This window comes from Elgaria multicarinata, chromosome 9, assembly GCF_023053635.1.
Source record: "Elgaria multicarinata webbii isolate HBS135686 ecotype San Diego chromosome 9, rElgMul1.1.pri, whole genome shotgun sequence".
Taxonomy (NCBI): domain Eukaryota; kingdom Metazoa; phylum Chordata; class Lepidosauria; order Squamata; family Anguidae; genus Elgaria; species Elgaria multicarinata.
The window spans coordinates 6,408,242-6,435,504 of record NC_086179.1 but is presented as its reverse complement, the minus strand read 5'-3'; the positions used below and the strand labels follow the sequence as shown (position 1 = coordinate 6,435,504).

The 27,263-nt window shown below is 46.5% G+C and overlaps 1 protein-coding gene across 2 annotated transcripts in view; it reads right to left on the bottom strand.

Annotated features, from left to right (window-relative positions):
* Window positions 1–4,302: 4,302 nt before the first annotated feature.
* CHCHD3 (coiled-coil-helix-coiled-coil-helix domain containing 3) overlaps window positions 4,303–27,263 on the bottom strand; it is a 322,595-nt gene continuing 299,634 nt past the window's right edge. For both annotated transcript variants that reach the window (XM_063134644.1, XM_063134645.1), the window contains 2 exons: window positions 19,953–20,088; window positions 4,303–4,979 (listed from right to left, as the gene is read on the bottom strand). In XM_063134644.1, the coding sequence (XP_062990714.1) occupies window positions 4,956–4,979; window positions 19,953–20,088 (160 nt within the window). In that variant the 3' untranslated portion in view covers window positions 4,303–4,955. The remainder of the gene's footprint in view (window positions 4,980–19,952; window positions 20,089–27,263) is intronic.

Here is a 27,263-nt window from a genome sequence, read left to right as displayed (position 1 = left end):
GGTTCCTTCCCTTTCCTTTGTAAACCACTTTGGAAATACACACACACACACAGAGACAGACAGAGTGGAGTATAACTACTATTAAATTAAATTAAGTATTCTGTAGGCAAAATAAACTGAAAGAAGTTGCCAAGCTACGCAGCCAACAGCAGGTAGAACAGGAGTTGATGTATTGGCAAACAGTGTCTGTCAGAGCAAAGAAGGTGTTAAGGGCAGCGGTCTCTGAACATACATCTGACTGTCAGGATGCCCGTAGTCAGTAGTTTTAGTTAGAAATGCAGCAGGCAGGCAGGTTTTACTCTGTCGACAAGGTAAGAGCAGAGGCTCTTGTGATTATTATTATTATTATTATTATTATTATTATTATTATTTATTTATTTATTTATTTAGCGCCATCAATGTACATGGTGCTGTACAGAGTAAAACAATAAAATAGCAAGACCCTGCCACATAGGCTTACATTCTAATAAAATCATAATAAAACAATAAGAAGGGGAAGAGTAGAGCACAGGGTAGAGTAAAACTAACAGTATAAAAGTCAGAACAAAATCAAGTTTTAAAAGCTTTAGGAAAAAGAAAAGTTTTTAGCTGAGCTTTAAAAGCTGCGATTGAACTTGTAGTTCTCAAATGTTCTGGAAGAGCGTTCCAGTCGTAAGGGGCAGCAGAAGAAAATAGACGAAGCCGAGCAAGGGAAGTAGAGACTCTTGGGCAGGTGAGAAACACGGCATCAGAGGAGCGAAGAGCACGAGCAGGGCAATAGTGTGAGATGAGAGAGGAGAGATAGGAAGGAGCTAGACTGTGAAAAACTTTCTAGGTCAACAGTAGTTTTTATTGGATTCTGGAGTGAATTGGAAGCCAATGAATTGGAAGCCAATGAAGTCCAGGCTTGTCCAATCCACATATTGGTCTGGTTCAGACAACACGCTAAAACCATGCTGCTTAACCACAAAATGGTTAAGAGAACGCAGTATAACTGTTGTTTTTATGTTTTTGATGGTTTTAAATTTTGTATACTTTTTAATGTTCACTGTTTTTATCTTTTGTAAACAGCCTAGAGAGCTTCAGTTATGAGGCGGTATATAAATTTAATGAATAAATTTAAATAAATAAATAAAGGTTAATGCATTCCCTTAACCATTTTGTGGTTAAGCAGCATGGTTTTAGCTTGTTGTATGAACCAGGCCAATGTCTGCCAATCAAAGGGGTCTTCTGTTTCATACCCCTCCTGTGTCCAGTGAAGGTCAGAACACTGAGTGGGACCAGTCCAAATTTCTAAGGCTGGTGTGCACAGCTGAATGTCTGCATAGTTTCAAGTTTAAAATCTTCCAATCGTTAACAGCATATTGTTCTGCTGGGAGTTTCAAAGCAAAGTGTATATGACTGGGCTGTAAGGATGTTGATCACTGTCTGACTTCCTTTAGGCAGGATCGCCACAAGACTGGGCCCACTCAAGTTCTAGACCTCCTAGCATAGTCACTCAGGGATCCGTTGGTATGTATTCACACAAGGAGTGTAGTTGCTGTCACACTAGTTAGCTGAGACTCTGACCATAACTAGACAGGGCTTTATCCCGAGGTGAACCCCAGGATGTTTAGCCTGGAGAAGAGAAGATTGAGGGGAGACATGATAGCACTCTTCAAATACTTAAAAAGGTTGTCACACAGAGGAGGGCCAGGATCTCTTCTTGATCCTCCCAGAGTGCAGGACACGGAATTACGGGCTCAAGTTAAAGGAAGCCAGTTTCCGGCTGGACATCAGGAAAAACTTCCTGACTGTTAGAGCAGTACGACAATGGAATCAGTGACCTAGGGAGGTGGTGGGCTCTCCCACCCTAGAGGCCTTCAAGAGGCAGCTGGACAACCATCTGTCGGGGATGCTTTAGGGTGGATTCCTGCATTGAGCAGGGGGTTGGACTCGATGGCCTTGTAGGCCCCTTCCAACTCTGCTATTATATGATTCTGATTGTCCCTGTGCGTCCACATGACGCACAGGGGATCCCGGGATCAGGGAGGGATGATCCCTCCCTTGCCCTGGGATAGAGCCCTCCCCTTTGGCCCCGGTTTTTCTGTGGTCCCGGGCTGAGCCCGAGACCGCGGAACATGTGGCCGGGTGCCGTGGGTTGACCCGGCTACGCGCAATTCCTCGCGAGGAGCCGCGCACAGGGCGGGGCTCAGCACTCCTCAGGAGCACTCTGCCCATCGGGGCTAGGGTGGGTGGAGCGGGGAAAATCATTTAAATTTTAAAAGACACTTACCTTTTGCGCAGGAGCGTTCGTGCGCTGCTGTCCTTTAAAAAAAAAAGGCAGGCGCGACACCTCTCCTTCTGAGGTCGTCGCGCGTCACGTGTCGACAGAGGAGGGATGTCACGTTAAACACAAATTGAGATCTTCCCTCCTCCGTCGCGGGACAACAGGTAGGTCTAGCTAAGGCCAAAGAGATAAAAGCTACACAGGGCTGTCATCTCTGCTGAACTATGAGCATCTAAAGGACAGCATCTCTGGGAAGGCATCAGGAGCCTAGTGTAGAATTTCACTACTAGGGGAATCGCGGCTGTGATTTAGCAGGATCAAAGAGAGTTAAGGCAAGTAATATTGACTGCAGCTGTAGTTTGCACTGTAACTGGAGAATTCTTGCAATATCATGGCACCTTAGTAAATGAAATGGGAGTGCACCAAGAACCCAGTGTGAATGGTTATGTCATAACAAGAGAAGCATTTCTAAGGCTGTTATGCACACCTGAATTTTTGCAGTTTCAAGTTTAAAATCTCCCAATCTTAACAAAATATTAGGGGTGTGCACGGACCCCCCGCTCCGCCCCGCAGGCCGATCCGAAAATTTCAGAGCGGCCCACTCCGCTCCGCTCCGCTCATACTCCGCTCCTCTTCGCCGCGGAGCTCCGGCTCCGAATCAGAGCTCCGCAGTGAAGGGGAGTGGCGCCAGGTAAGGCCGAGAGGTTTACCGGGCCCTGCCGCCGTCGCCGCCCGTGCGGCGACGGCGGCAGAGCCCGGTAAGGGACTAAGGGGGAGGGGGGCCTTACCTGCCTCCGTCAGCGGTCCGTCGGCGTCTTCAATTGAGCCCGCGGTTCAACTAGGAAGTCTGGGCCGCAAGTGGCCCAGACTTCCTAGTTGAACCGCGGGCTCAATTGAAGACGCCGACGGACTGCGGACGGAGGCAGGTAAGGGAGAGGAGGGCGGGGGGGGGTGTTACCGGGCCCTGCCGCCGTCACCGCATGGGTGACAGCGACAGCGGCAGGGCCCGGTAAACCCCACTTATCTTTCCGGCGGAGCTCCGGATCGAGGCGAAGGATCCGCCTTCACCTCGATCCTCTGCGCCACGCTCCGCCGGCCCCGCAATCCTCTTCGCCTCCGCCTTAAGGGCAAGCGAAGCCCCCCGCTCCGCTTCTAATTCGCCGGTCTGATTAGAAGCAGAGCACATCCCTACAAAATATTGTTCTGCTGGAAGTTTCAAAGCAAAGTGTATAAGACTGGGCTGTAAGGATGTTGAATACTGGCTGACTTCCTTTTAGGCAGGATTTCCACAAGACCAGGCCCACTGTCAAGAAGGCTTCCAGAACGGGGTGATGGGTGGCGTTAAGTACCTGAAGCTCAGGAAACTCCCAAGGAAATGCATTTAGGATCAGGGTGTTGAAATAGCACATCTTCAAACGGGAATTAATTTTACAACTATGTAAATTAGAGGAGGTAAGACTGGCATGAAATCTAAGGGAGCAAAGCAATGAGGACTCTGAATTTTGTATTTGTGTTTTGCTTTTAACCTGTTGGTTGTTTTATTATGGTTTTAATTTTTGTGAACCGCCCAGAGAGCTTCGGCTATTGGGCGGTGTAAAAATGTAATAAATAAATAAATAAATAAATAAATGCATGAGCACGACTGAAATGGATCTACCCCATATTGTGCTCAGGTAGGGTGACCATATGAAAAGGAGGACCGGGCTCCTGTATCTTTGACAGTTGCATAGAAAAGGGAATTTCAGCAGGTGTCATTTGTATATATGGAGAACCTGGTGAAATTCCCTCTTCATCACAACAGTTAAAGTTGCAGGAGCTATATTAGAGTGACCAGATTTAAAAGACGGCAGGGATCCTGCAGCTTTAACTGTTGTGATGAAGAGGGAATTTCACCCGGTTCTCCATATATACAAATGACACCTGCTGAAATCCCCTTTTCTATGCAACTGTTAAAGATACAGGAGCCCGGACCTCCTTTTCATATGGTTACCCTAGTTCAACAGGGCCTTCACTTTCCTCTCCCCAACAGAACACACCAGGCAGAGACTCTCCTCCCTTCCACAAAACACTTTTTTATTATTGATACTGAGAGAATATAATTGTCAGTACTTCGTGATAGCACAGCACAATCACAGGTTACCGTTACAATGTAATCAAATGCCTTATTACGACGATAATTTGCAATCAATGAACTCCCATGCAGTGGAGGCTTTCGAAACGTGATTCCAACAGAGGGGAAGACGGATGACCCTTTTGGTGACATCATTTTGGCAATAAATTAAACCAACATCCTCATGATTATGCAAAAGAAAACACAACATTTGGAAGGACGCAGCAGGCCGCCAGGGCAGGCCCAGAGAAGCGTCTGGCAGCGTGAGCAGGTTCTGCAGTGAAAACAGCAGAATCAGGGGGAGATTCCAAACCCCCTACTAAGGTCAGCGGAAGGTTTCTGCCTCGCCTTCCTTCAATCACTGGTAAGTGGGTTTTACGAGCTGCCCTCGGATGTGCAATTTCTAGCGTAATGAGAAACTGGTCTTGGCCACGTTGATTGAGCCGCGATGTCCACCGGTCCTGATTTGGCCCTTCTGGATTTGCGCGCTCTTTCCGTCTGCCCTGTAAATGGGCCGTTGGTTTGCTCTCGAATAAAACACCCCCTTCTGCTGCTGGAATTGGAGTTGATGGATTGACGCTTGCTGCAGAGGAATCTTTATCCTCCTCTGCCAGCCATGCTCTGCAAGAGAATGAAAAAAAATCTCACCACTGTGAAGCCAAACTGGGTGCCAGGAAATACAGAGCTGAAAGGGGCTAAGGGGTCATCTGGCCCAACTCCACACTCAAGGGCAGGACCGTTCATCCATCAGTAGCTCCCCCTGCCCCCCTTCAACCTACACAATCTGGACTCTGTAGCATAGAATCATAGAATAGCAGAGTTGGAAGGGGCCTACAAGGCCATCGAGTCCAACCCCCTGCTCAATGCAGGAAGCCACCCTAAAGCATCCCTGACAGATGGTTGTCCAGCTGCCTCTTGAAGGCCTCTAGTGTGGGAGAGGCCACAACCTCACCAGACAACTGATTCCATTGTCGTTCCATCCCACAAAGAGAAAGCCAGGGAATTGCAGAAAGGCGCCTGCAGGCCAAAGCATCTCCAGTGTGAGTCACCACAACTGCAGAAGGCTGCCTTCCCGCCCTGCCAGACACCATGTATACACAACACCAGCAGCAACATGCCATGTCAGAAGACCTAAAGACGGTTGTGCACACGCTAGTAACCTCAAGGCTTGACTTCTGCAATGTGTTCTACCTAGGGCTACCATTGTACCTAGTTCGGAAACTTCAACTAGTTCAAAATATGGCAGCCAGGTTGGTCACCATCTAGGGGTGAGCATATTACCCCAACATTAAAGTCACTCCACTGGCTGCCAATTAGTTTCCGGGCAAAGTACAAAGTGTTGGTCATTACCTTTAAAGCCCTAAATGGTTTGGGTCCAGGTTACCTGCGGGATCGCCTTCTCCCATACAGTCCGCCCCGCACACTCACGTCCTCTGGGGTGAACTTACTTCAGTCGGCTAAAACTAGGCTGACATCAGTTTCCCAGAGGACCTTTTCTTCTGTCGCCCCCAGATTGTGGAACGGCCTGCCGGAGGAGATTCGTAAAATTAACTCTCTGTGATTTTAAGGCAGCTTTAAAGACTAGCCTTTTCCGGCAGGCCTATCCAGATCAACGTAAAATCAAGAATTTTTAAGAAGTATTGATTCCTGTTCTGATGTTGTTCCCCGCCTCGATCCAAAGGGAGAGGCGGGTAAGAAATAAATAAATTGATGATGATGACGACGACGACGACGACACTATAAAAAGCCCATCATCCTTCTTCAGCATCCTGGTGTTCGAACCATAAAACCTAAGAGTGTCTTTGCATTAAGGGAAATCAGATTGCTTATCCAGGGCTTTTGTGCTGCCTGGTTCTTTGGTGTGGTTGTTATGGGCTGCATTGCATAGGAGGAGAGGGGCAACAAGGGGTTTGAATTGAATACTTCCTCTCCGTTCAATTCCATTGATTTCTATTGAGACAGCACCATTCAGCGGTGGGAAATCCTGCTGTTCCCTGGCAGTGGTTATTTTTATCCCGGGATTTCTAGAGGATTCCACGGGAGAAGTCCAGGTCGTTGACGACGTCATGCAATTGACCCGAAAACGTCCGTGAGTGGCCAATGACGAGCGTGCAAAAAATCGCTCGTTTACAAAAGCCCTAGGAGGCAAAGCTACCAAGATGTTGCCATGTAGGGTGTGGAAATACGCAACATTCTTTTAGGCTTTAGCTAGACCTAAGGATTATCCCAGGCAAATGGTGGAGTCGTCCCTGCCTGCTCCCGGGATCCCGTGTGTCATTTGGATGCACAGGGATGATCCCGGGACTATCCCGAGATATAGGCCTGGTCTAGCCATGGCCTTAGTCTCTCCTAATGGCTTGCAGCTGGCAGCCATTTTAAATCTAGCTCATTCCATATGGGTCCTTACAATCCCAAAGGCCTAATGGTGTCTTTGGAGCTTTAGCCAAGACAAAATGATTGGGATCTGTGTGGTAGAAAGACCCAGTGGGCCCCAGGCTGGATCCCTTTTTGGGTGGCGCTCCCTCCCAGATCTCCTAACTTCTGCCTCCTAACTCTCTTTCCCCTCCTTCAGACCCTTCCTCAAAAGACACCATCTCCATAAAGGTGCTGGCTGAACACCCCACCCCCAGTTGGGCTTCTCGGCTGAAATTAAGTCCTGATGCAGCACAATGTATCTGGACGATCCAGAGGGAGAGGCAGATAATATATTATTATTATTATTATTATTATTATTATTATTATTATTATTATTATTATTGCAGCCTTCCTCCACTTTGCACCCTCCAGCTGTGGAGGGTACCAGGTTGGGAGAAGACCATTGCAATGCTACCTGCTTACATTAAATACCCATCCTTGTTATAAGAACATAAGAAGAGCCCTGGTGCAGGATCAGACTAAAGGTCCGTCTAGTCCAGCACTCTGTTCACACAGGGGCCAACCAGCCATCGGCCAGGGATGAACAAGCAGGACATGGTGCAACAGCACCCTCCCACCCATGTTCCCCAGCAACTGGTGCACACAGGCTTACTGCCTCAATTACTGGAGGAACCCTATTTCTTCGATTCTAAGATGCACTTTCCCCCCCATATAAACATCTCTAAAAACACGGTGCGTCTTAGAATCGCAGGCGTGTTAGGGTTTTTTTTCTTTCTGTTGGTGGTACTGAAAACAGGGTGCGTCTTACAATCGGCGGTGTCTTACAATCGAAGAAATACAGGAGCACACAACCATCAGGGCTAGTAGCCATAGATAGCCTTTGCCGTTATCCTTGCTGTTATCTTTGCCTCTCCCTCTGTTGCAATGTAGACTGTATGCTCCCTGGGGCAGGCACCTGACCTCCCCACTCCCACTTTTGCTTACATTACTCTGGAAAGCTCAGTGTGCCTTTAGGGTGTTACATAAACAACCCGCAGCAGCCGCATCACGATTCCCAGCAACCGTACGATCTATATGAAAATCAACACCTGCCGTTCCGCGTTGCAAAAGAGTACGGCTAGCAGAAAGGAAGGCAGTGCTGACGTGGGGAGATTCGACATGCCCCATTTGCTAACGCAAGGAAACGTTTGCTCCCGGGGCTGGAAACTCCCGGCTGAACCACGTTTCCTGATCTTTCGTCTCTGCCAAGGGCTCCTTGCATTGCCTCTGCAGCAATGTGGTGAAGTGCGGTTGCTGTCAGAAAGCCTGGTCTCCAGGCCGGGGGGGGGGGGGGTAGGTGAGGGAGGGGGCAGGGAACGATCCTATACCAGCACCCGCATGCCACCTTGCATGAACGGGGGCAATGCACACTTGTATGGCCACAGTATGGGTCACCCGAGGCCTCTTGACGGTTCCTTCGTGACAAGAGAAGAAGCTGCGTTTCCACAGTCCCTGCATACTTTTTGGGTGTTCTCATATGGTACTTTGTAAGGGAGTTTTGGTTTGAAATTGTTGTACACGGACTTAAAGGCTATTTAGCAGACAAGTTGATACAATAATAATAATAACAACAACAACAACTTTTCAACTTGTGACAATACAGTCCTGCGGGTGGTCTGCCAGATATACAATGTGTATATTCCACATTACCTTGTTTCATACAGTCACGTGTGCTTGCTAGCATACGTACAAGTGGGATTTCCTTACATCTGCAATGGACCTCTATGAAAAACTACAAACATAAGAACACAGGAAGAGCCCTGCTGGATCAGACCAAGGGTCCATGTAGTCCAGCACTCTGTTCACACAGAAGCCAACCATCTGTTGATGGGGGATCCATAAGTAAGGCATGGGTGCAACAGCACCCTACCGCCCATGTTCCCCAGACTTACTGCCCACAGTGCTGGACGGACGCTACCAAAAGGTACCATTCGTATCATAGAATCATAGAATAGCAGAGTCGGAAGGGGCCTACAAGGCCATCGAGTCCAACCCCCTGCTCAATGCAGGAATCCACCCTAAAGCATCCCTGACAGATGGTTGTCCAGCTGCCTCTTGAAGGCCTCTAGTGTGGGAGAGCCCACAACCTCCCTAGGTAACTGGTTCCATTGTCGTACTGCTCTAACAGTCAGGAAGTTTTTCCTGATGTCCAGCTGGAATCTAGCTTCCTTTAACTTGAGCCCGTTATTCCGTGTCCTGCACTCTGGGAGGATCGAGAAATGATCCTGGCCCTCCTCTGTGTGACAACCTTTCAAGTATTTGAAGAGTGCTATCATGTCTCCCCTCCATCTTCTCTTCTCCAGGCTGAACATGCCCAGTTCTTTCAGTCTCTCTTCATAGAGCTTTCGTTTCCATCCTGGTTGCCCTCCCCTGAACATGCTCCAGGTTGTCTGCGTCCTTCTTGAATTGTGGAGCCCAGAACTGGACGCAACACTCTAGATGAGGCCTAACCTGGGCCGAATAGAGAGGAACCAGTACCTCACGTGATTTGGAAGCTATACTTCTATTAATGCAGCCCAAAATAGCATTTGCCTTTCTTGCAGCCATATCGCACTGTTGGCTCATATTCAGCTTGTGATCTACAACAATTCCAAGATCTTTCTCGTTTGTAGTATTGCTGAGCCAAGTGTCCCCCATCTTGTAACTGTGCAATTGGTTTCTATTCCCTAAATGTAGAACTTGGCATTTATCCCTATTAAATTTCATTCTGTTGTTTTCAGCCCAGCACTCCAGCCTATCAAGATCACTTTGAAGTTTGTTTCTGTCTTCCAGGGTATTAGCTATCCCCCCCAATTTTGTGTCATCTGCAAATTTGATCAGCGTTCCCTGCACCTCCTCGTCCAAATAATTGATAAAAATGTTGAAGAGCCCTGGGCCCAGGACTGAGCCCTGCGGCACCCCACTCGTTGCCTCTCCCCAGTTTGAGAAGGTTCCATTGATAAGTACTCTTTGAGTCCGATTCTGTAGCCAACTGTGGATCCACCTAATAGTTGTTCCATCTAGCCCACTTTTAGCTAGTTTGTTAATCAGAATGTCATGTGGTACTTTGTCAAAAGCTTTGCTGAAGTCAAGATATATGACATCCACAGCATTCCCACAGTCCACAAGGGAGATTATCCTATCAAAAAATGAGATCAAATTAGTCTGACAGGATTTGTTCCTGACAAATCCATGTTGGCTTCTAGTAATCACTGCATTGATTTCAAGGTGTTTACAGATTGACTTCTTTATAATCTGCTCCAGAATTTTCCCAGGGATGGATGTCAGGCTGACTGGTCTGTAGTTCCCAGGTTCCTCCTTTTTGCCCTTTTTGAAGATAGGGACAACGTTAGCCCTCCTCCAGTCGTCCGGCACCTCACCCGTCTTCCATGATTTTGCAAAGATAATAGACAAAGGTTCTGAGAGTTCTTCCGCTAGCTCCTTCATTACTCTTGGATGCAGAATATCATGGGGCACTTTGTCAAAAGCTTTGCTGAAGTCAAGAATCGAGATTATGCATCTTTGGTCAACAACAAGTGGAAGACATAGCATACTACATGTTAACTTGCCCTCTATATAGGGACTCTTGAAACTACTGCTGACATATGGAGGCAGGAATGCCCAAGCAGAAACAGTTCTCTTCGTCCTCAGCGATACCAACAGTTCTGTCACTCATAAAGTGGCCCTGTTTGCACTGGCAGCGAAAAAGATTAGGAAGAGAGAGATGAAATTGCTATAAACTTCCACGGAGACTCAAGAGTCCTCAGCGAAATGAGAGCGTTAGTCATAGTAGATTTAAGGTTGCCTGTATGGTTTTCTTGGTTATTCGAAACTATTGTGTACTTTTATAGTTGTACGCTCTTCTATGAATGTATTCGTCATGGCCTTCGGCTAGCACGATAAACTGGTGGCGATGATGACTTACTGGCTTTGATGTGTCATGTGAATAGACTCCACGTGTAAGGCAGGCTCTGGCTGTTGGGAACCTTGATCCTTCCCTGGAGACGGGCCGAGAAGCCCGTACGTCAGCCTTCCTCAACCTGGAGCGCTCCAGATGTGTTGGACTACAACTCCCAGAATGCCCCAGCCAGCTCTGCTGGCTGGGGCATTCTGGGAGATGCAGTCCAACACATCTGGAGCGCCCCAGGTTGAGGAAGGCTGCCGTAGGGAATCACAGGCCAACAGGGGCTCCTGCCCGCCTTTCTCCATCTGTCTACCTCTGCTTCTCTTTCACATTTATTCTCTAAACCCACAAGAACAACTAGCTGCTCAAGAAAGATGGGGTGGGGTGGGGGTGAAAGCATGGTTAAGATGAGCAGGGAGCCAGGGGGCCGGAGCCCCCTGTGCGTCCTTGTGTTGCTGTTTCTCCTCCAGTCTTCTTTGCCTGCCTCCAGGGTAACTTCAGAAATCTCAGCAGTCAAAAGCCTGGCTTATACTTGGATACTTTCCACGCGATGGATGCAATGCACAGCCAGGCTCATAATATTCGACACTGCATAAATTTAAACACTGCATAAATTAACATAAATATATTGCAAGCGCAACGGGGGTAGTGGGGAGAAATGTCACCAGTTGAGAAGCAGAACCTGGCTTCTTCCCTTTAGGAAATCTGCCAGGTGAGGCAGGAACATGCAGGTGGCTTCCCATCACTCACAGATTGCTGACTTTAAAAAAAATTAAAATCCTTTCCACCACAAGGGATGCCTGGTACAACACTGAGAAGATTGAGTTTTTGAAGCAACAGCCGCTACACCTGCAACATTTCGGATTAATTGTTCAGAAAACACTCCTAATGGTTGGACGTTCCCTTTGGTTAAAAACCATCTCGTGCACAGGGGCCCCAAATTGTTCGCCACAATGACTTTAGGCGGAACAGCAAATGCGGGACCTGCAGCCACTTCTGGGCACGCAATAAATAATACCATAGCAAGAATTAACGCAAACAATTCAAAGAACGAAGTCAAAGAATTTCCTGTTTGTGCTGGGTTTCTATTTAGCAAAAAGAGGGATGTTTTTTTAAAAACAAACAAACATAGGATAGCATTAATAATGGAATCCGACACTTGCAGCATGAAGTGGTACAGTCCCCTCTTATCACCCCTATCTCCTGCGGGGGAAGACTAGGCCATGAAATGGGTCATGCTGTTGTTTCTAACTTTTAAATTTGGATAATTGTGTATTCCAAAGGCAGAAGTTACTGCTTTGTTTTCCTCTCTAATGACTGCAATAAACAGTTGTTCTCTCTCTACCTCTGCTTTGATAGGGTGTGTGTGTGTGTGTGTGTGTGTGTGTGTGTGTGTGTGTGTGTAATATATATATCTTCAGTTTATCAAACTGCCTTGAGAGAACTTCAGGTAGAGATTTAACTCAAGATATAGCCAAGTGTCAAAGCCCTCAATATTAGCAGCCTCCGCAAGGTTTTTCTACGGGAGAAGATAGAGGCGGGAGATTACGGAGTACGAAATGAGGAGCACGCAGATGACAAGGCGAGCCGATTGCAATCGAGGCAGGAAGGAAAGAGGAGTCAATAAATTCAATTTATGAACATCACAAAAGAGTTCTCTGCTGCCGCTCCGGTGGGCAGCAGCACCACCTGGAATTCCGATTTCCTCCTGCGCCTGCCTCTCAATATTATTGAGCCTCTTTCCCCGTGCACGTTTTTGTTCTTTGGCAGCCAATTTCGGAGCGACTCCTTCGTCTCTGCTCAGCTCATTTATCCCCTTGCATGCATTTATCTGTGATAATCATCGTTGCACTTGATATTGCCATTTTAAAGGTGGCATCGAAGTAACCATTTGTTCAGTCTCTTCGGACAGGGGCAAGTAAAAACAAAGGAAATATTCCCACCTACAGCCGATGAAGATGACAAAGTTGCCCTTTGTTAGGAGGGGGAAAAGGATGGCTCCTTCTCACACACTATTTTCAAAACTATGTGTGTCTCTGTGTGTACACATACACATACACACACACACACACACACACACACACGGCATTCAAGAGGCAGCCGGACAAACATCTGTCAGGTATGCTTTAGGGTGGATTCCTGCATTGGGCAGGGGGTTGGACTCGATGGCCTCGTAGGCCCCTTCCAACTCTAGAATCATAGAATCATAGAATAGCAGAGTTGGAAGGGGCCTACAATGCCATCGAGTCCAACCCCCTGCCCAATGCTGGAATCCACCCTAAAGCATCCCTGACAGATGGTTGTCCAGCTGCCTCTTGAAGGCCTCTAGTGTGGGAGAGCCCACAACCTAACTAGGTAATTGATTCCTATGTTGTACTGCTCTAACAGTCAGGAAGTTTTTCCTGATGTCCAGCAGGAATCTGGCTTCGTTTAACTTGAGCCCGTTATTCCGTGTTCTGCACTCTGGGAGGATCGAGAAGAGATCCTGGCCCTCCTCTATGTGACAACCTTTTAAGTATTTGAAGAGTGCTATCATGTCTCCCCTCCATCTTCTCTTCTCCAGGCTAAACAGGCCTAGTTCTTTCAGTCTCTCTTCATAGGGCTTTTTTTCCAGAGCCCTGATCATCCTGGTTGCCCTCCTCTGAACACGCTCCAGCTTGTCTGTGTCCTTCTTGAATTGTGGAGCCCAGAACTGGACGCAATACTCTAGATGAGGCCTAACCAGGGCTGAATAGAGAGGAACCAGTACCTCATGTGATTTGGAAGCTATACTTCTATTAATGCAGCCCAAAATAGCATTTGCCTTTCTTGCAGCCCTATCGCACTGTTGGCTCATGTTCAGCTTGTGATCTACAACAATTCCAAGATCCTTCTCGTTTGTAGATTGCTGAGCCAATACTCTACTATAGCAGAGTAGAGTAGCAATACTCTACTATTCTATGATTCTATGGTTTAATGGTCGTAGCTGCTTCCAAAGGTGTCTAGAAACTGTAATTTTGTGCAGGTGCTATTAATTCACCAAGAGTGCTCTTCAACATTTGTATTAATGATTTGGACGAGGAGGTGCAGGGAACGCTTATCAAATTTGCAGAGGGGTTGGACTTGATTGCCTTGTGCTATTCTATGATTCTATGATTCTATGACACAAAATTGGGTGGAATAGCTAATACCCTGGAAGACAGAAACAAACTTCAAAGTGATCTTGATAGGCTGGAGTGCTGGGCTGAAAACAACAGAATGAAATTTAATAGGGATAAATGCCAAGTTCTACATTTAGGAAATAGAAACCAAAGGCACAGTTACAAGATGGGGGATACTTGGCTCAGCAATACTACAAACAAGAAGGATCTTGGAATTGTTGTGGATCACAAGCTGAATATGAGCCAACAGTGTGATATGGCTGCAAGAAAGGCAAATGCTATTTGGGGCTGCATTAATAGAAGTATAGCTTCCAAATCACGTGAGGTACTGGTTCCTCTCTATTTGGCCCTGGTTAGGCCTCATCTAGAGTATTGCGTCCAGTTCTGGGCTCCACACTTCAAGAAGGACGCAGACAAGCTGGAGCGTGTTCAGAGGAGGCCAACCAGGATGATCAGGGGTCTGGAAACAAAGAAATGTACTACTGTAGAGTGTTTGATGTTGTTATTCCAGAGTATGGGGGGGGGGCGCAGCAGTATCTGGTTGGTAACAAGTATGTGAATCACAGCCATAACCTGATCTCCTATTCCTACTGCTCTAGCAGTGTTGGAAGTTTGTATGTATTTGGGGGCTCAATTTTTATCACCCTTGTCAATAAGGAACTTCTCTGGAGTGACATTCCCCCAAGCCCAGTAGAGAAGCCAGGTAATCGATTGAACTGGTGATAATTCCCATTTTCCAATTAGATCCCGTGGTCCAGGTATGCATTAATAATATAGTACATGGAAGGATGCCCACAGAATCTGAGCAGAAAGGGGACTGGTGTACCACCTATCAAAGTGGGCAAATGAGAACTCACAGCTCGTGTACAGCCTATTAAACTCTGAGCTGAGAGTTGAACAACTTGAGCATCAAAGGAAAAAAATACTTTCATCTCTGTAAATCAAACTGTGTGTGCAGTTAAGGATCTCTTCAAAAATGAGGGTCGCTATTATTTTGTAACTCGAACCATTTCGATGAAGGGAGGTTCAAAGAAATTCGGTAGCCAGTTGCCCAAGGCTCTCTATATTTCATGCCACTTTCTTACGGCTTGCCTAGATGGCTGTTCTACTCAAAGCAATGGAGGCCATGCTCTTCTTACACTACCTTTGCTCTGGCAAGCAGAAATGGAGTCTCCCAATGTGGTGATCGGGGGAACCAATGTGCCCACGGACACCTCTCTTGATGCTCGTCAGGCTGCCTGCCCCTCCTGAATTTTATTTTGTTTCTTAAGATTGTAGTAATTATTCTTTCTTAACTGGGAGGCTGGCATGTTGCAAAGTAAAGGGTGCCCTACATCTATATTTGGGTTCAAAAGAGTGGTTTTGTGTTTTATGGCTTAGACCCCACCAGTACCTGGTAGATTCCTGCATTGAGCAGGGGGTTGGACTCGATGGCCTTGTAGGCCCCTTCCAACTCTGCTATTCTATGATTCTAGTTAGGTTCTTGGGAAAGTTACTTTGCTTTTAGTCTCACCAGTTTGCCCTCTGGGAAAGGAGTGTCTTGTTCCCTGCCATGCCCAGCATGACAGCCATTTTGTGAGAGCACCCACAACAATCTCTCAACATTCCAAATGTGTCCAACAACGCCCCCAAAAATAGAACCCTGAAGTAGATCCATCTGATCTATACTACTCAGGGGGAGGATGGGAAGTTTTGCTTCACAGATTATAGCCTTGCTATGTGGGGGGACGGGACTGCCCACATCTCTAAAAAGGGAGATATGTAATCCAACGTGGAGAGGGGAGTTGGCACGGGAGGGGGGGCATTTTCCTTCATAGAAAACAAATATATATTTTTGAGGGGGGGAATGTGGGCCATGGCTGAAAGGAAAGGGAAATCTCCCTCCCTGTTTGTCAATTAAGTCTACATGAGGACTTGTGTAATGTGGTACTGTGCATTTTAGAGAACTGAAGGTAAAAATGAAACACAAGATGAAGCTTTAAAAATATATACAGAACATTGCACAGGCATAGGTGGGGGACTGCAGCTCATCATCAGCCCAAAGGTGACATTGCAGGTGACACAGCAGTCACCAAAGCAATGGAGGTGCTACCTTAGCGGGAGAGCTGTCTTTTCACAGCAGCGCCGTTGCTGAGGGAGTGCTGCGGAAATGCAACATCTCCAAAACAGAGACATGACTTGTTGGGAAGACAGCCAAATTCTCTGTTTTAGAAGTATTATAAGTGTGTGGGTATTTCTCAAAAAAGAGGAGGAGGAGGAGGAGAAGGAGGAGGAGGAGTGCGGCCTTCTCTGCTGTGGCACCCCAGCTGTGGAATGAGCTCCCCAGAGAGGTTCACCTGGCCCCTACACTGTATTCTTTCCATTGCCAGCTGAAGACCTTTTTATTATTATTTCTATATATATAGCACCATCAGTGTACATGGTGCTGTACAGAGTGAAACAATAAAATAGCAAAACCCTGCCGCATAGGCTTACATTCTAATAAAATCATAATAAAACAATAAGAAGGGGAAGAGAATGCACCAAACAGGCACAGGGGAGAGTAAAACTAACAGTATAAAGGCAAGATCAAAAGTTTCCCTCAGAGGATTATTTTTATTTTCTCAGTATTTTAACAGCTAATTTAACTTAAATTTAAACTCTGCTGTTTTAATTCCGTATTTTAATCTATATCAATTTCTGCTGTGTGGTTTTATCCTTGGTTGTGCTTTTTATATTGTATTTTGTATTTGTGCTTTTAGACGGTTGGTGGTTTTATTATGCTTTTCATGGTTTTAATTTTTGTGAACCGCCCAGAGAGCTTCGGCTATTGGGCGGTATAAAAATGTAATAAAATAAATAAATAAATAAATAGAAGAGTCTATCCACATTGCTGTCTTGGAAGCTAGCATGTTGGGCTCAGGGGTCAAAGCAGTTAACCCAGGATAATCGCAAGAATATTGCCTGAATGAAGAAGAAAATTAAGTATAACCAGGTATGCAGGGAATCAGATGAATAAGTGGCTGAATTCTAGGTTTGCACATCACCTACATTGAGTGACCCTTTGGAATTGGAGGTCGGAGCTGGAATCCCAGGGGAACGGCCATGTTAGCAAACACTACGGACTTTGTGGAAGCATGGGTTTCCGCTAGCACAAGTTTCTCCAAAGCCGTTAGTGCTAGTCCATGGGTCTACAGTCCACAGTCACTTTTGAGCAGTGAGGACTAGTGGATTTTGGAAGAACAAGACTTGTTCTTGAATAAATTTACGGACTGCAACTGTGAGTCGTGATTGAGCACCAAAATAAAAAGCTTCCGGCAAACCTCCTCCAAAAGTTGCAGACCTAAATGGAAATAAATAAAACAGGATTCCCTCTTGTGTCCCTTTCCTGCCACCAATGGAGGAAAAACAGCAGGAAGGCTGCAAGGAACCGCACTGCAATATATAAAGTGAGCGACGTGGAAACTACAGAAAGAGAGAAGAAACATAGAGGGTGTAGGGAAACAGGCAACCATCATGCATCTATAAAGATGCCATAATTGGCCCGTTCCATCTCTCAGTTCCATGCATACGGTCTATGCCAGCTTCTTGTGTTCTCTTGAGAGAATCCACAAAGTAAACTTGGCAAGCTGCCTTGACAACCATTATAAACTGGCGTGCCCGTGGATTTGCAGACATGCAAAGCAAGCAAACCGATAGCTGTACAAGCTGGAGCATGGCTTCTGGACCCTACTTCTCTACTGGGGATGCTCTCTCTGTGAGAGAGAGAGAGAGAGAGAGAGAGAGAGAGAGAGAGAGAGAGAGAGAGAGAGAGAACTTCATGGAAATGGAATTCTAACAAGAACAGGGAAGTGTCATTTATAAAGCACTACCTCAAGCAAGCCAAGTGGATGTGCAACTAACTGCCTTTGCGGACAATATGACTGGTGTTCTCCTGTCAAAGCCCTGTTGAGATGAATGGGAACTGAGCAACGTAAAAGCTGCAACTCCACCCACCCACCCCCATTCCCAAGAGCAGCTTACATCTAATTGTTGCTCTCCAATTTCCCACCGAGGGAAACTTCTAGAGTTTAGATAAAAGTCAAAGTGCGCACCTTCCCATCCTTTTAAGAACATCAGAAGAGCCCTGAGACTGGATCAGACCAAGGGTCCATCTAGTCATAGAATCATAGAATAGCAGAATTGGAAGGGCCCTACAAGGCCATCGAGTCCAACCCCCTGCTCAAGGCAGGAATCCACCCTAAAGCATCCCTGACAGATGGTTGTCCAGCTGCCTCTTGAAGGCCTCTTGTGTGGGAGAGCCCACAACCTCCCTAGGGAACTGATTCCATTGTTGTACTGCTCTAACAGTCAGGACGTTTTCCCTGATGTCCAGCCGGAATCTGGCTTCCTTTAACTTGAGCCCGTTATTCCTTGTCCTGCACTCTGGGAGGATCGGGAAGAGATCCTGGCCCTCCTCTGTGTGACAACCTTTTAAGTATTTGAAGAGTGCTCTCATGTCTCCCCTCCATCTTCTCTTCTCCAGGCTAAACATGCCCAGTTCTTTCAGTCTCTCTTCATAGGGCTTTGTTTCTAGACCCCTGATCATCCTGGTTGCCCTCCTCCGAACACGCTCCAGCACTCTGTCCACACAGTGGCCAACCAGCTGTCGACCAAGAACCCACAAGCAGCACACAAAGTGCAACCAGCACCCTCCCACCCATGTTCCCCAGCAACTGGTGCACACAGGCTTACTGCATCTGATGCTGGAGGTAGCACATAGCGATCAGGACAAATAGCCATTGACAGTCCTCTCCTCCAGGAATTTATCCAACCCCCTTTTAAAGCCATTCAAACTGGTGGCCATCACTGGAATCATAAAACAGTAGAGTTGGAAGGGGCCTATAAGGCCATCGAGTCCAACCCCCTGCTCAAGGCAGGAATCCACTACATCTAGAGACCCACCCCACTCCACTCCCCTGAGCCCCTTGGAAGGCTGCCTACTGCATGAGCCAAAGTGTGGATTCTGTACCTTCATTTCCCTCCTGGAGGCCAGAGTACATCTGCATAACTTGTGACCCATCAAGTTAAACTCTTGTCCCACCTGTGTGTGTCTGCAGGCTGGGGCGTGCAGTTTATGGGAGGTTTATCAAGCCCCTGTCAGACTGCTATACACGTCTGCAACCACTTTGGTGGGTCAAAGGTTGTGGGCTATAAAACTAAGCCTCTCAACACTGAGGTACTTTGGCCACATAATGAGAAGACAGGATACTCTGGAGAAGAGGCTGATGCTAGGGAAAGTGGAAGGCAAAAGGAAGAGGGGCCGACCAAGGGCAAGATGGAGGGATGATATTCTGGAGGTGACAGACTTGACCTTGGGGGAGCTAGGGGTGGCGACAGCCGACAGAAAGCTCTGGCGTGGGCTGGTCCATGAAGTCACGAAGAGTCGGAAGCGACTGAACGAATAAACAACAACTCAACAGGAAAGATGAGCAGGGTGGATGATTGCACACCAGAGACCAGAGTGAGAAGTAGCATCAGCAACAACGCCCTGATGGGGTGGCTTGCAATCGTCCTGGGACAAAAGGGTTTTCCTTCCCATTCTTCTGCTTTAGTATTAATTAGAGGGACACAATAAGAGTGTGGGAAACTGGTGTGTGGGTATGACCTTAGAAGAGGTTGGAACAACTGAACAAATCTAAAAATAGGTAAGCTGATATTAGTGGGCCAAGGAAGGTGCTAATATCTCGGAAAGAGGTCGCCAAGCAATTTTGTACAGAGTAAACAAAATGTGCAAGGATCAATATTTGCAACAGCACAACTCAGGACTGGCTAAAAGCAACAAAAGGCGGAAGAGGGTTTAGATGTACATCAAATGCAGTTGTGGCTCCAATCCTTACCATCGTGGTTAAGTTTATCTGCTATTAGTTTAAGCGAGGTTCGTAGAGGAAGCTGCGGAGGTTAAATGAAGAGAATGTATAAATCAAAAGCAAAACGGGCCGTATCTAAGGAAGATAGTAAAGCAATGGATGAAGAGGGGGAGAGGAGAAGTAGAAAATGGTCAAAGACAGGAAACTGCCCCCCCCCAAAAAAGCTGAGAGAGAGAGAGAGAGAGAGAGAGAGAGAGAGAGAGAGAGAGAGCTCTACAGAGACATCTCAGTGTCGCTCTGCTCCCTTGAGCGGCTTTTCTGTACCCACCTGCTTGGCATGGTTGACACACTTGAAGTACTCGCTGGCCAGAGCTGAGCAGCTGAGCGTCTGCTGGGAGTTTTGCTGATAACACTGGAGGATTTTACTCTGCAGGTCGGCACACACTGGGGTAGATTTATATCGCCTGGAATTTGAGGGGGTGGGTGGGGAGAGAGAGAAGCAAACAGAACAAAGACATTTAATGGTTGCTTTCACCCTAAGTTATAAGAAACCAAGTTTCTTTGTATATAGAAGAAGAAACTAAATGCATGTCCGAATAAGTATTTTCTTAATTATGTGGTTAAGTTATGATAACAAAAGGAGTGCCCTGTGGTATCAGTCTAAGGCCTCACCTACACCAAGCACTACGAAAGTGGTATGAAAGCGGGATATAAAAGGCAGGGGCCACACGGCTGCTTTATAGTGGCATTGAAGTGCACTGACAACTGTTGGGGCCCGTTGACGCAGACCATCTACCGCTTTCATGCCGCTTCCATAGTGCTATATTCTGCTTGGTGTGGCTCCAGCCTTTTATAGGCTGGTTTCATGGTGCAATATCCTGCTTGGTGTAGATTAGGCCTAAGCGGCCATTAAGTCCAGCGTCCTGCTTCTACAGATGCCCGCAGAAGGCTACAAAAACCAACCGCCATTTACTCATTTATTTACAACTTTTATATTCTGTTCCACATCTAAACAGGTTCTGGAGGAGTGAACGATAAATGATAAAAAGAATAAAACACCATATTAAAAGGTTTTTTTAAAAAAACAACAACAACAATGCCAATAAAAACTGGTCAATCAAAGAAGGCTTCTTGAAACAGAGATGTTTTCAGTAGGTGCCCAAAACAGCACAATGTTGATGCCTGCCTGATCACCAGAGGCAGGGAGTTCCACAGAAAGAGAGCCACCCCACTGAAGACTCCTCTTTGGGTGGACCCCAGTCGGACCATAGGTCCATGCAGAACCTCCAGAAGCATCCCATCTGATGACTTCAGTGACTGGGCAGGTCGGAAAGAGAGAAGGCGCTCTAGTTCCACATAGAGAGCCCCTGCCAAAGGAAGGGAGGCAGGTGGCTACCAGGAGGTGTTGGATCCTGGAATGGATCCTGGTTATGTTTTTCCATTGCTTTGTTAATTGCTGAGGATCTGGAAGAACAGAGGACTCAGCAGAAACTTAAAGGTCAACTCTACACCTGGACATTGAGTGTCATAACTGAATAATTGTCTAACTGATTGTCTTCAATTAAGGGTTGCAAGGAGTTGCATCATTGTACAGGTTGTCTATAAAAGTAAATGTATTTTCATGTGCAAGAAGAAGGCATAACTTCCATGTCCCTCATTGACTGACCGTTTGTAAGTATTTGTGTCTGTATTGCCATAACTAAATTATATTTTTATATGCCAGTAAAAAGGTTTACTTTTAACCTATACAAATCTCTGTCTTAATTCATGTCTTTGCTGACTTGGCTGAGAACCGCTGTAATCTCTGCTAGTTTCTGTAAGGGCCCAAACAGAAACTTAATACAAAAGGTTATCTGCCAAAAGCCCAGTCTGTGCAATAACTAAACAGCTTATAAAAGCCATAAGTCAACAGGAGCAGGGCCTTCTCTGCTGTGGCACCCCGGCTGTGGAATGAGCTCCCTAAGGAGGTTCGCTTGGCACCTACATTATATGCTTTTAGACGCCAGGGGAAGACCTTTTTATTCTCCCAGCATTTTAACAGTCTATAAATAAATTTTAACTTGGTGTTTCAAATTCGTAATTTTGCATTGCTGCTGTTTTGATCTGGTTGAGCTTTTACATTGTATTTTATAGTATGGTTTTATACTGTTGTTTTATACTTTGAATGGTTTTAATTTTTGTGAACCGTCCAGAGATATCCGGCTATTGGGCGGTATAGAAATGCAATAAATAAATAAATAAATAGAACGTAAGAAGTGCCCTGCTGGATCAGACCGAGGGTCCATCTAGACCAGCACTCTGTTCACACAGTGGCCAACCAGCCATCGGCCACAGACCAACAAGCAGGACATGGTGCAACAGCACCCTCCCGCCCATGTTCCCCAGCAACTGGGGCACACAGGCTCACTGCCTCGAATACTGGAGACAGCCCACAACCATCAGTAGCCATGGATAGCCTTCGCTTCCAGGAATTGATCCAACCCCCTTTTGAAGCCATCCAAATTGGTGGCCACCACTGCATCTTGTGGTAGTGAGTTCCATAATTTAACTACGCACCGAGTGAAGAAGTCATTTCTTTTATTTGCCCTGAATCTTCCACCAATTAGCTTCATGGGATGACCCCTTTGGGTTCTAGTGTTTTGAGAAAGGGACCATGGTATGGGAGGCTTCAGAAAACTGGTTCGTGCAGTTTGGGGGCATTGTGACCACAACATTACAACTTTCTTTCCGTCTTTTTTGGAAGGAGGGGTTCTTCTGTTATAGTTAAGTACCATACTGCCAAATGATACCACTGCAAAGCTGCTCACACAACACTTGCTCATGGGGACCCCTTTCCCATGAGCACTCATACTGGGAAGATAACAGTTGTATACGTCACCTTGAATGTTTTAATAGCAAAGTGAGTCATATCTGTATATATAAGCCACTGTAGCTATTCTAAACTGCACAGAATAGCTCGTGGAAATTACTGGCAGTCTGAAACTGCACACTACAAAAGAAGACTGGTAAGCAAAGATTAGGATATACTGATTGTGGCTCAAGTAACACCATATAGTTAGTGCTAGAAAAAGGAAAAAAAACTCTTGAAGAAAATACGCAAGAATAAAGTTCATCATTATTGTCATGTCTAACCCTACTGCCCCTGTTTTGGGAGAAGATGTTTCAGGTAATCAATCAGAATCAGATTCAGAACTAGAAGATGCAGCGCTGGACACCAGCCAGCCTGTACCAGTGGGGAAGGAAGCTCTCACGGGAGATTCCCCAGCTGGGAGTCAGCCCCCTCCAGAGCTTATCTCCTCAAGGCCAAATCCTACACACTCGATGGGATGTGAGCTTTCTTCCGGAGGTGAGTGTCTCGACAAGCTAGCTGATGCTAGGGTCCACCGGAAGCTCAAATGCATGGGGTGGAAGGAAGGTGTCAGTTCGATTACGCCAGAACCTGCCTCCGCACCAGGCTCTCTTAAGTTATTGGGCATTTGCGAAGTGGCTTCTTCTTCTTCTTCTTGAACGGACAATTGTCTTGCTTAGTTAGCACAGTTTTGTCTAGGGGGACGTTTCCAAGAGGTTAGACTCGATTCAGGTAGAAGAGACATTTGTTGCTTAATAAAAGCTTTGTGGATTACTTAGCAAGCCTCGTCATTTGCCTCCCATCGAAAGCAGGAGTTTTCTGAGCAACACGACCATTATCCAACTTTATGGTTTGGTAATCTTTTTGTAATCTCCCTGTTAATGATTTATAAGTCATCTATAGGAATATGCAAATGTTTTAGAAATAGCTGAGAACAAAGCAGGCAGATAAATAGGGGTCGACGTTTTAAGAAAGGGCAAATATTATATACTAGTGTTTCACGAAGTTTTAAAATGCCTGCATACACATTTTTATTAGTCTCATCCTGGGGTTGGATCCAGAGAACCATAAGTGGAGGGAAACAGCCAACAATTCAGATCCACCAATGCTTGGATATGTGCTAGTGAAATCGTCTTCAATGCTGGAGTAAGACACATTCTAGAGACACCCTAATGCTTGTTGTGCATGTGGGAAGAGATATCTGAATTTAACTCCATTTCTCTTGTGCAAAGCTCTAGCACACCCTTCCCCGCATTTGCTGGGGTTGCTGGGAGTTGCAATCCAACACATCTGCAGGGCACTAGGTTGAGGAAGTGTAAGGCGTAGAAGACTCCGTCCATGAGCAGAAGTAACGTTCTACATGTGGAAGGGCATCTTTGGATCCAACCCCAGGCTGGAAAACAGCCATTCAACTAGTTTCTTGAAATAAATAAAAGTTGCTTTCCAGACAACCAGGCAGGGATACTCTTAGAAAGACTGTTATTTCCCCCCTCCTCCCCATGCACACTTTTAGGCTATTGATGTGCCACAAATGACTAATAGGGATATATGTAGGCTAGTACATTTTTAAGATGGGCTAGCAACTTATTTCCAAGGCGAATTTCATATAATATCCAAAGCAAACATACAACCCAAACTAGGAAGACATGCTATGTAACAGAGAAACCGCAATACACAATGCACTCACAGGATATTTGTTCGTCAAAGAATTAATGAACAGGAACCAAGATCTCTCAAGTATTCAGTGTACATTGCCAACTTTTCCGTAATCCATGCAAACACAACGTATATTTTGTCAGTTCAGCTAGTTTTCAAAGTTTGCTCAGCCATTCTTTCAATAATAGGTTTTGCAATCAGCATATCTTCCGTTCTTACAGTCCGTCTCAGGAAGGTACGAAGACATTTACTAGACTCACAAGAATGATGTAATCCATCATAGTTTGGGTACCAAAGTCCTCCCAGCGCCATCTTTCATAAATTACGCTGATGCTGATTTAGATCATCTCCAGCCTCTATGCTGTCCAGGATACATTTTATGCAATCCTATGGCATTAAGTATCCATCTCCACTCACGTTGTCTCCAGTACAACGAAGAGAAGACTTCCATCCAAATTAGTGTGGCTATGTATCCTACTGCCCCCGAAATATTCTATGAGCTGAAGAGCTCATCTAAACATTTCCCTCCTACTGGCAGCAATGGGAGGGAGGCATTTTTCTTCTGTCCGCGGGGAGAAGAAAAATTCTGGAGGGCCACCCTCCTTTTGACTTCCATCCAGTTGGCACAAGTCAACAGGGCTTTGGAAGGAACAGAGCACTCTGATCTCAGAGCACTCTGCTGACAGCACTGAATTGCTCTCTTAGCCACAACTGCATGTGAGCTATGTGCAATTTCCTTTACAGGGTTGGTCCGAATTAGCGCCACATAGGATCATAGAATAGCAGAGTTGGAAGGGGCCTACAAGGCCATCGAGTCCAACCCCCTGCTCAAGGCAGGAATCCGCCCTAAAGCATCCCTGTCAGATGGTTGTCCAGCTGCCTCTTGAAGGCCTCTAGTGTGGGAGAGCCCACAACCTCCCTAGGGAACTGATTCCATTGTCGTACTGCTCTAACAGTCAGGAAGTTTTTCCTGATGTCCAGCTGGAATCGGGCTTCCTGTAACTTGATCCCATTACTCCGTGTCCTGCATTCTGGGAGGATCGAGAAGAGATCCTGGCCCTCCTCTGTGTGACAACCATTCAAGTATTTGAAGAGTGCTATCATGTCTCCCCTCGTACTGCTCTAACAGTTTTTCCTGATGTCCAGCTGGAATCTGGCTTCCAGAGTGTCCTGCACTCTGGGAGGATCGAGAAGAGATCCTGGCCCTCCTCTGTGTGACAACCATCCTTGTGGGGCACGATGGCGTTCTTGTCAGCACAGAGCAACCAACATGACCATGGGCAGTGCAGGCTGCGCTTCCAATCTCTCTACTGTCACCGCCCAGGGAATTGCGGAAGGCAAGTTGAGTTTCCTTCATTTGATGATGAAAACCGCATCACTTTCTAAATATATCTCATTCATCTATTTTGAACATGGAGACATGAACGTACACATTTACACACACACCCCCAAAAAAACCCAATCCGCAGCTAAAACACACCTTCCAGATGTTGTTATTTCAAGTTCAAGGAGGGCAAAGAGAGACGCTCTTCAATGAGTGCGTCCTCTAACAAATATATGTATCTGTGCTCTTTATTTTGGATCAGTCTAAGAGGAGCTGTATTTTAACTAAAAGGATGAAAGTGAGATGCAAAGCACTCCGCTGCTCCTTGGGGGGGCTTCCTGCCTGACAGTCCTGCAAGACGCAGAAGCAAAAACAAGCGAGCACCTGACTGTTAAATCTCCTTTATTTTACAGCTCACAGCCAGATAAAACAACCCTCCTGCACTCTTGATCATTACCGCTACATCGGGGCGAAACATTTGAAGCCAAATTTAAAATCCATTCAAGTAGTCATGCTCCGTAGGCTTTGGAGGTTCAGACTTCTGAGGATTCCTCACGACAAGCAGCCTCCGTAGATGTAGACGAAAACGCCCCGCTGCTGCTGTCTGCGAAAGGTTTTGCATACTTGGAGCTGGGCCGGAGCTCAGCACATGCTTTGCATGCAGAAGGTTACAGGGCCGCTACCTGGCTGCTCCAGTTTAAAAAGGATTCAGGTAGCATGCGCTGGGAAAGACCTGCCTCTGCCTAGGAGCCTGCCAGTCCGAGTAGGGAATACTGAGCTAGATAGACAAATAGTCGTGACTCGGTATAAGTTAGCCTGCTGTGTTCCACATTTTTACAGGACCAGTTATGCCCTGATAGAAAGGAGACCTGGCTAAATAAAGTGTTCTACTCTTCTTTGCCCTTCCTTTCCAATGACCTTTCTGCTGCCACCAGGTAGAATTCTTTATTTTCCCCAGCTGCCTCCACCAAACAGCCTAAAAACCCTCTGGATCTCTTGCAAACGCTCTTAGGGCATGTCTAAACAAGTCCTTATCCCAGGGATCACCCTGGGATCATCCCTGTGCATCCACATGACACACAGGGGATTCTGGGGGCAGGGAGGGAAGATCCCTCCATTTCCCTGGGGATAACCAGGATGGCTTTTTGCCCGATTTTTCCTGTGGTCTTGGGATCGTCCCGAGACCGTGGGAGGTATGGGCGGACATCCCAGTTTCGTCCCAGCTCCTCACGAGTAAACGCAAGGAGCCGGGAACCAGGCACGGAGCTCTTTGGGTGCTCCGTGCCCATCGGGGGTGGGGGGTGGGATAATTGTTGTTTTTAAACTCCTTTTTTCCTCCTCCTCCCTCCCAATCCCCTTTCCTTTTGTGTCATGTCTTTCAGATTGTAAGCCTGTGGGCAGGGACTGTCAAGAAAATACTTTTGTAAGCCGCCATGAGAGCCTTTTTTGGCTGAATGACGGCATAAAAATCCATAAATAGATAAATAAATAAACAAACTGACCCTTACATTGGAGCGCTCGTGTTCTCGTCCTCACTAAAAAACTAAAAAAACACAAAATGGCGGCTGTGACGTCCTCCTTCCTCTCTGGACGTCGCGCGCCGCGTGTGGACAAAGGGGAGGATCTCGCGATCAGCATATCGCGAGATCCTCCCCCTTTCCCTTCCCAGTGTAGACATGCCCTTAGATAGCGTGGGTTTTGACTTCTTGGCATGGAGTAGACAATCCAACAAGAAGAGAGGCCACACGGTTTGACCAACGCCATTTTACAAGTTTAATGAAAAAGTATTATTATCAGGGAAAGGGTTTTAA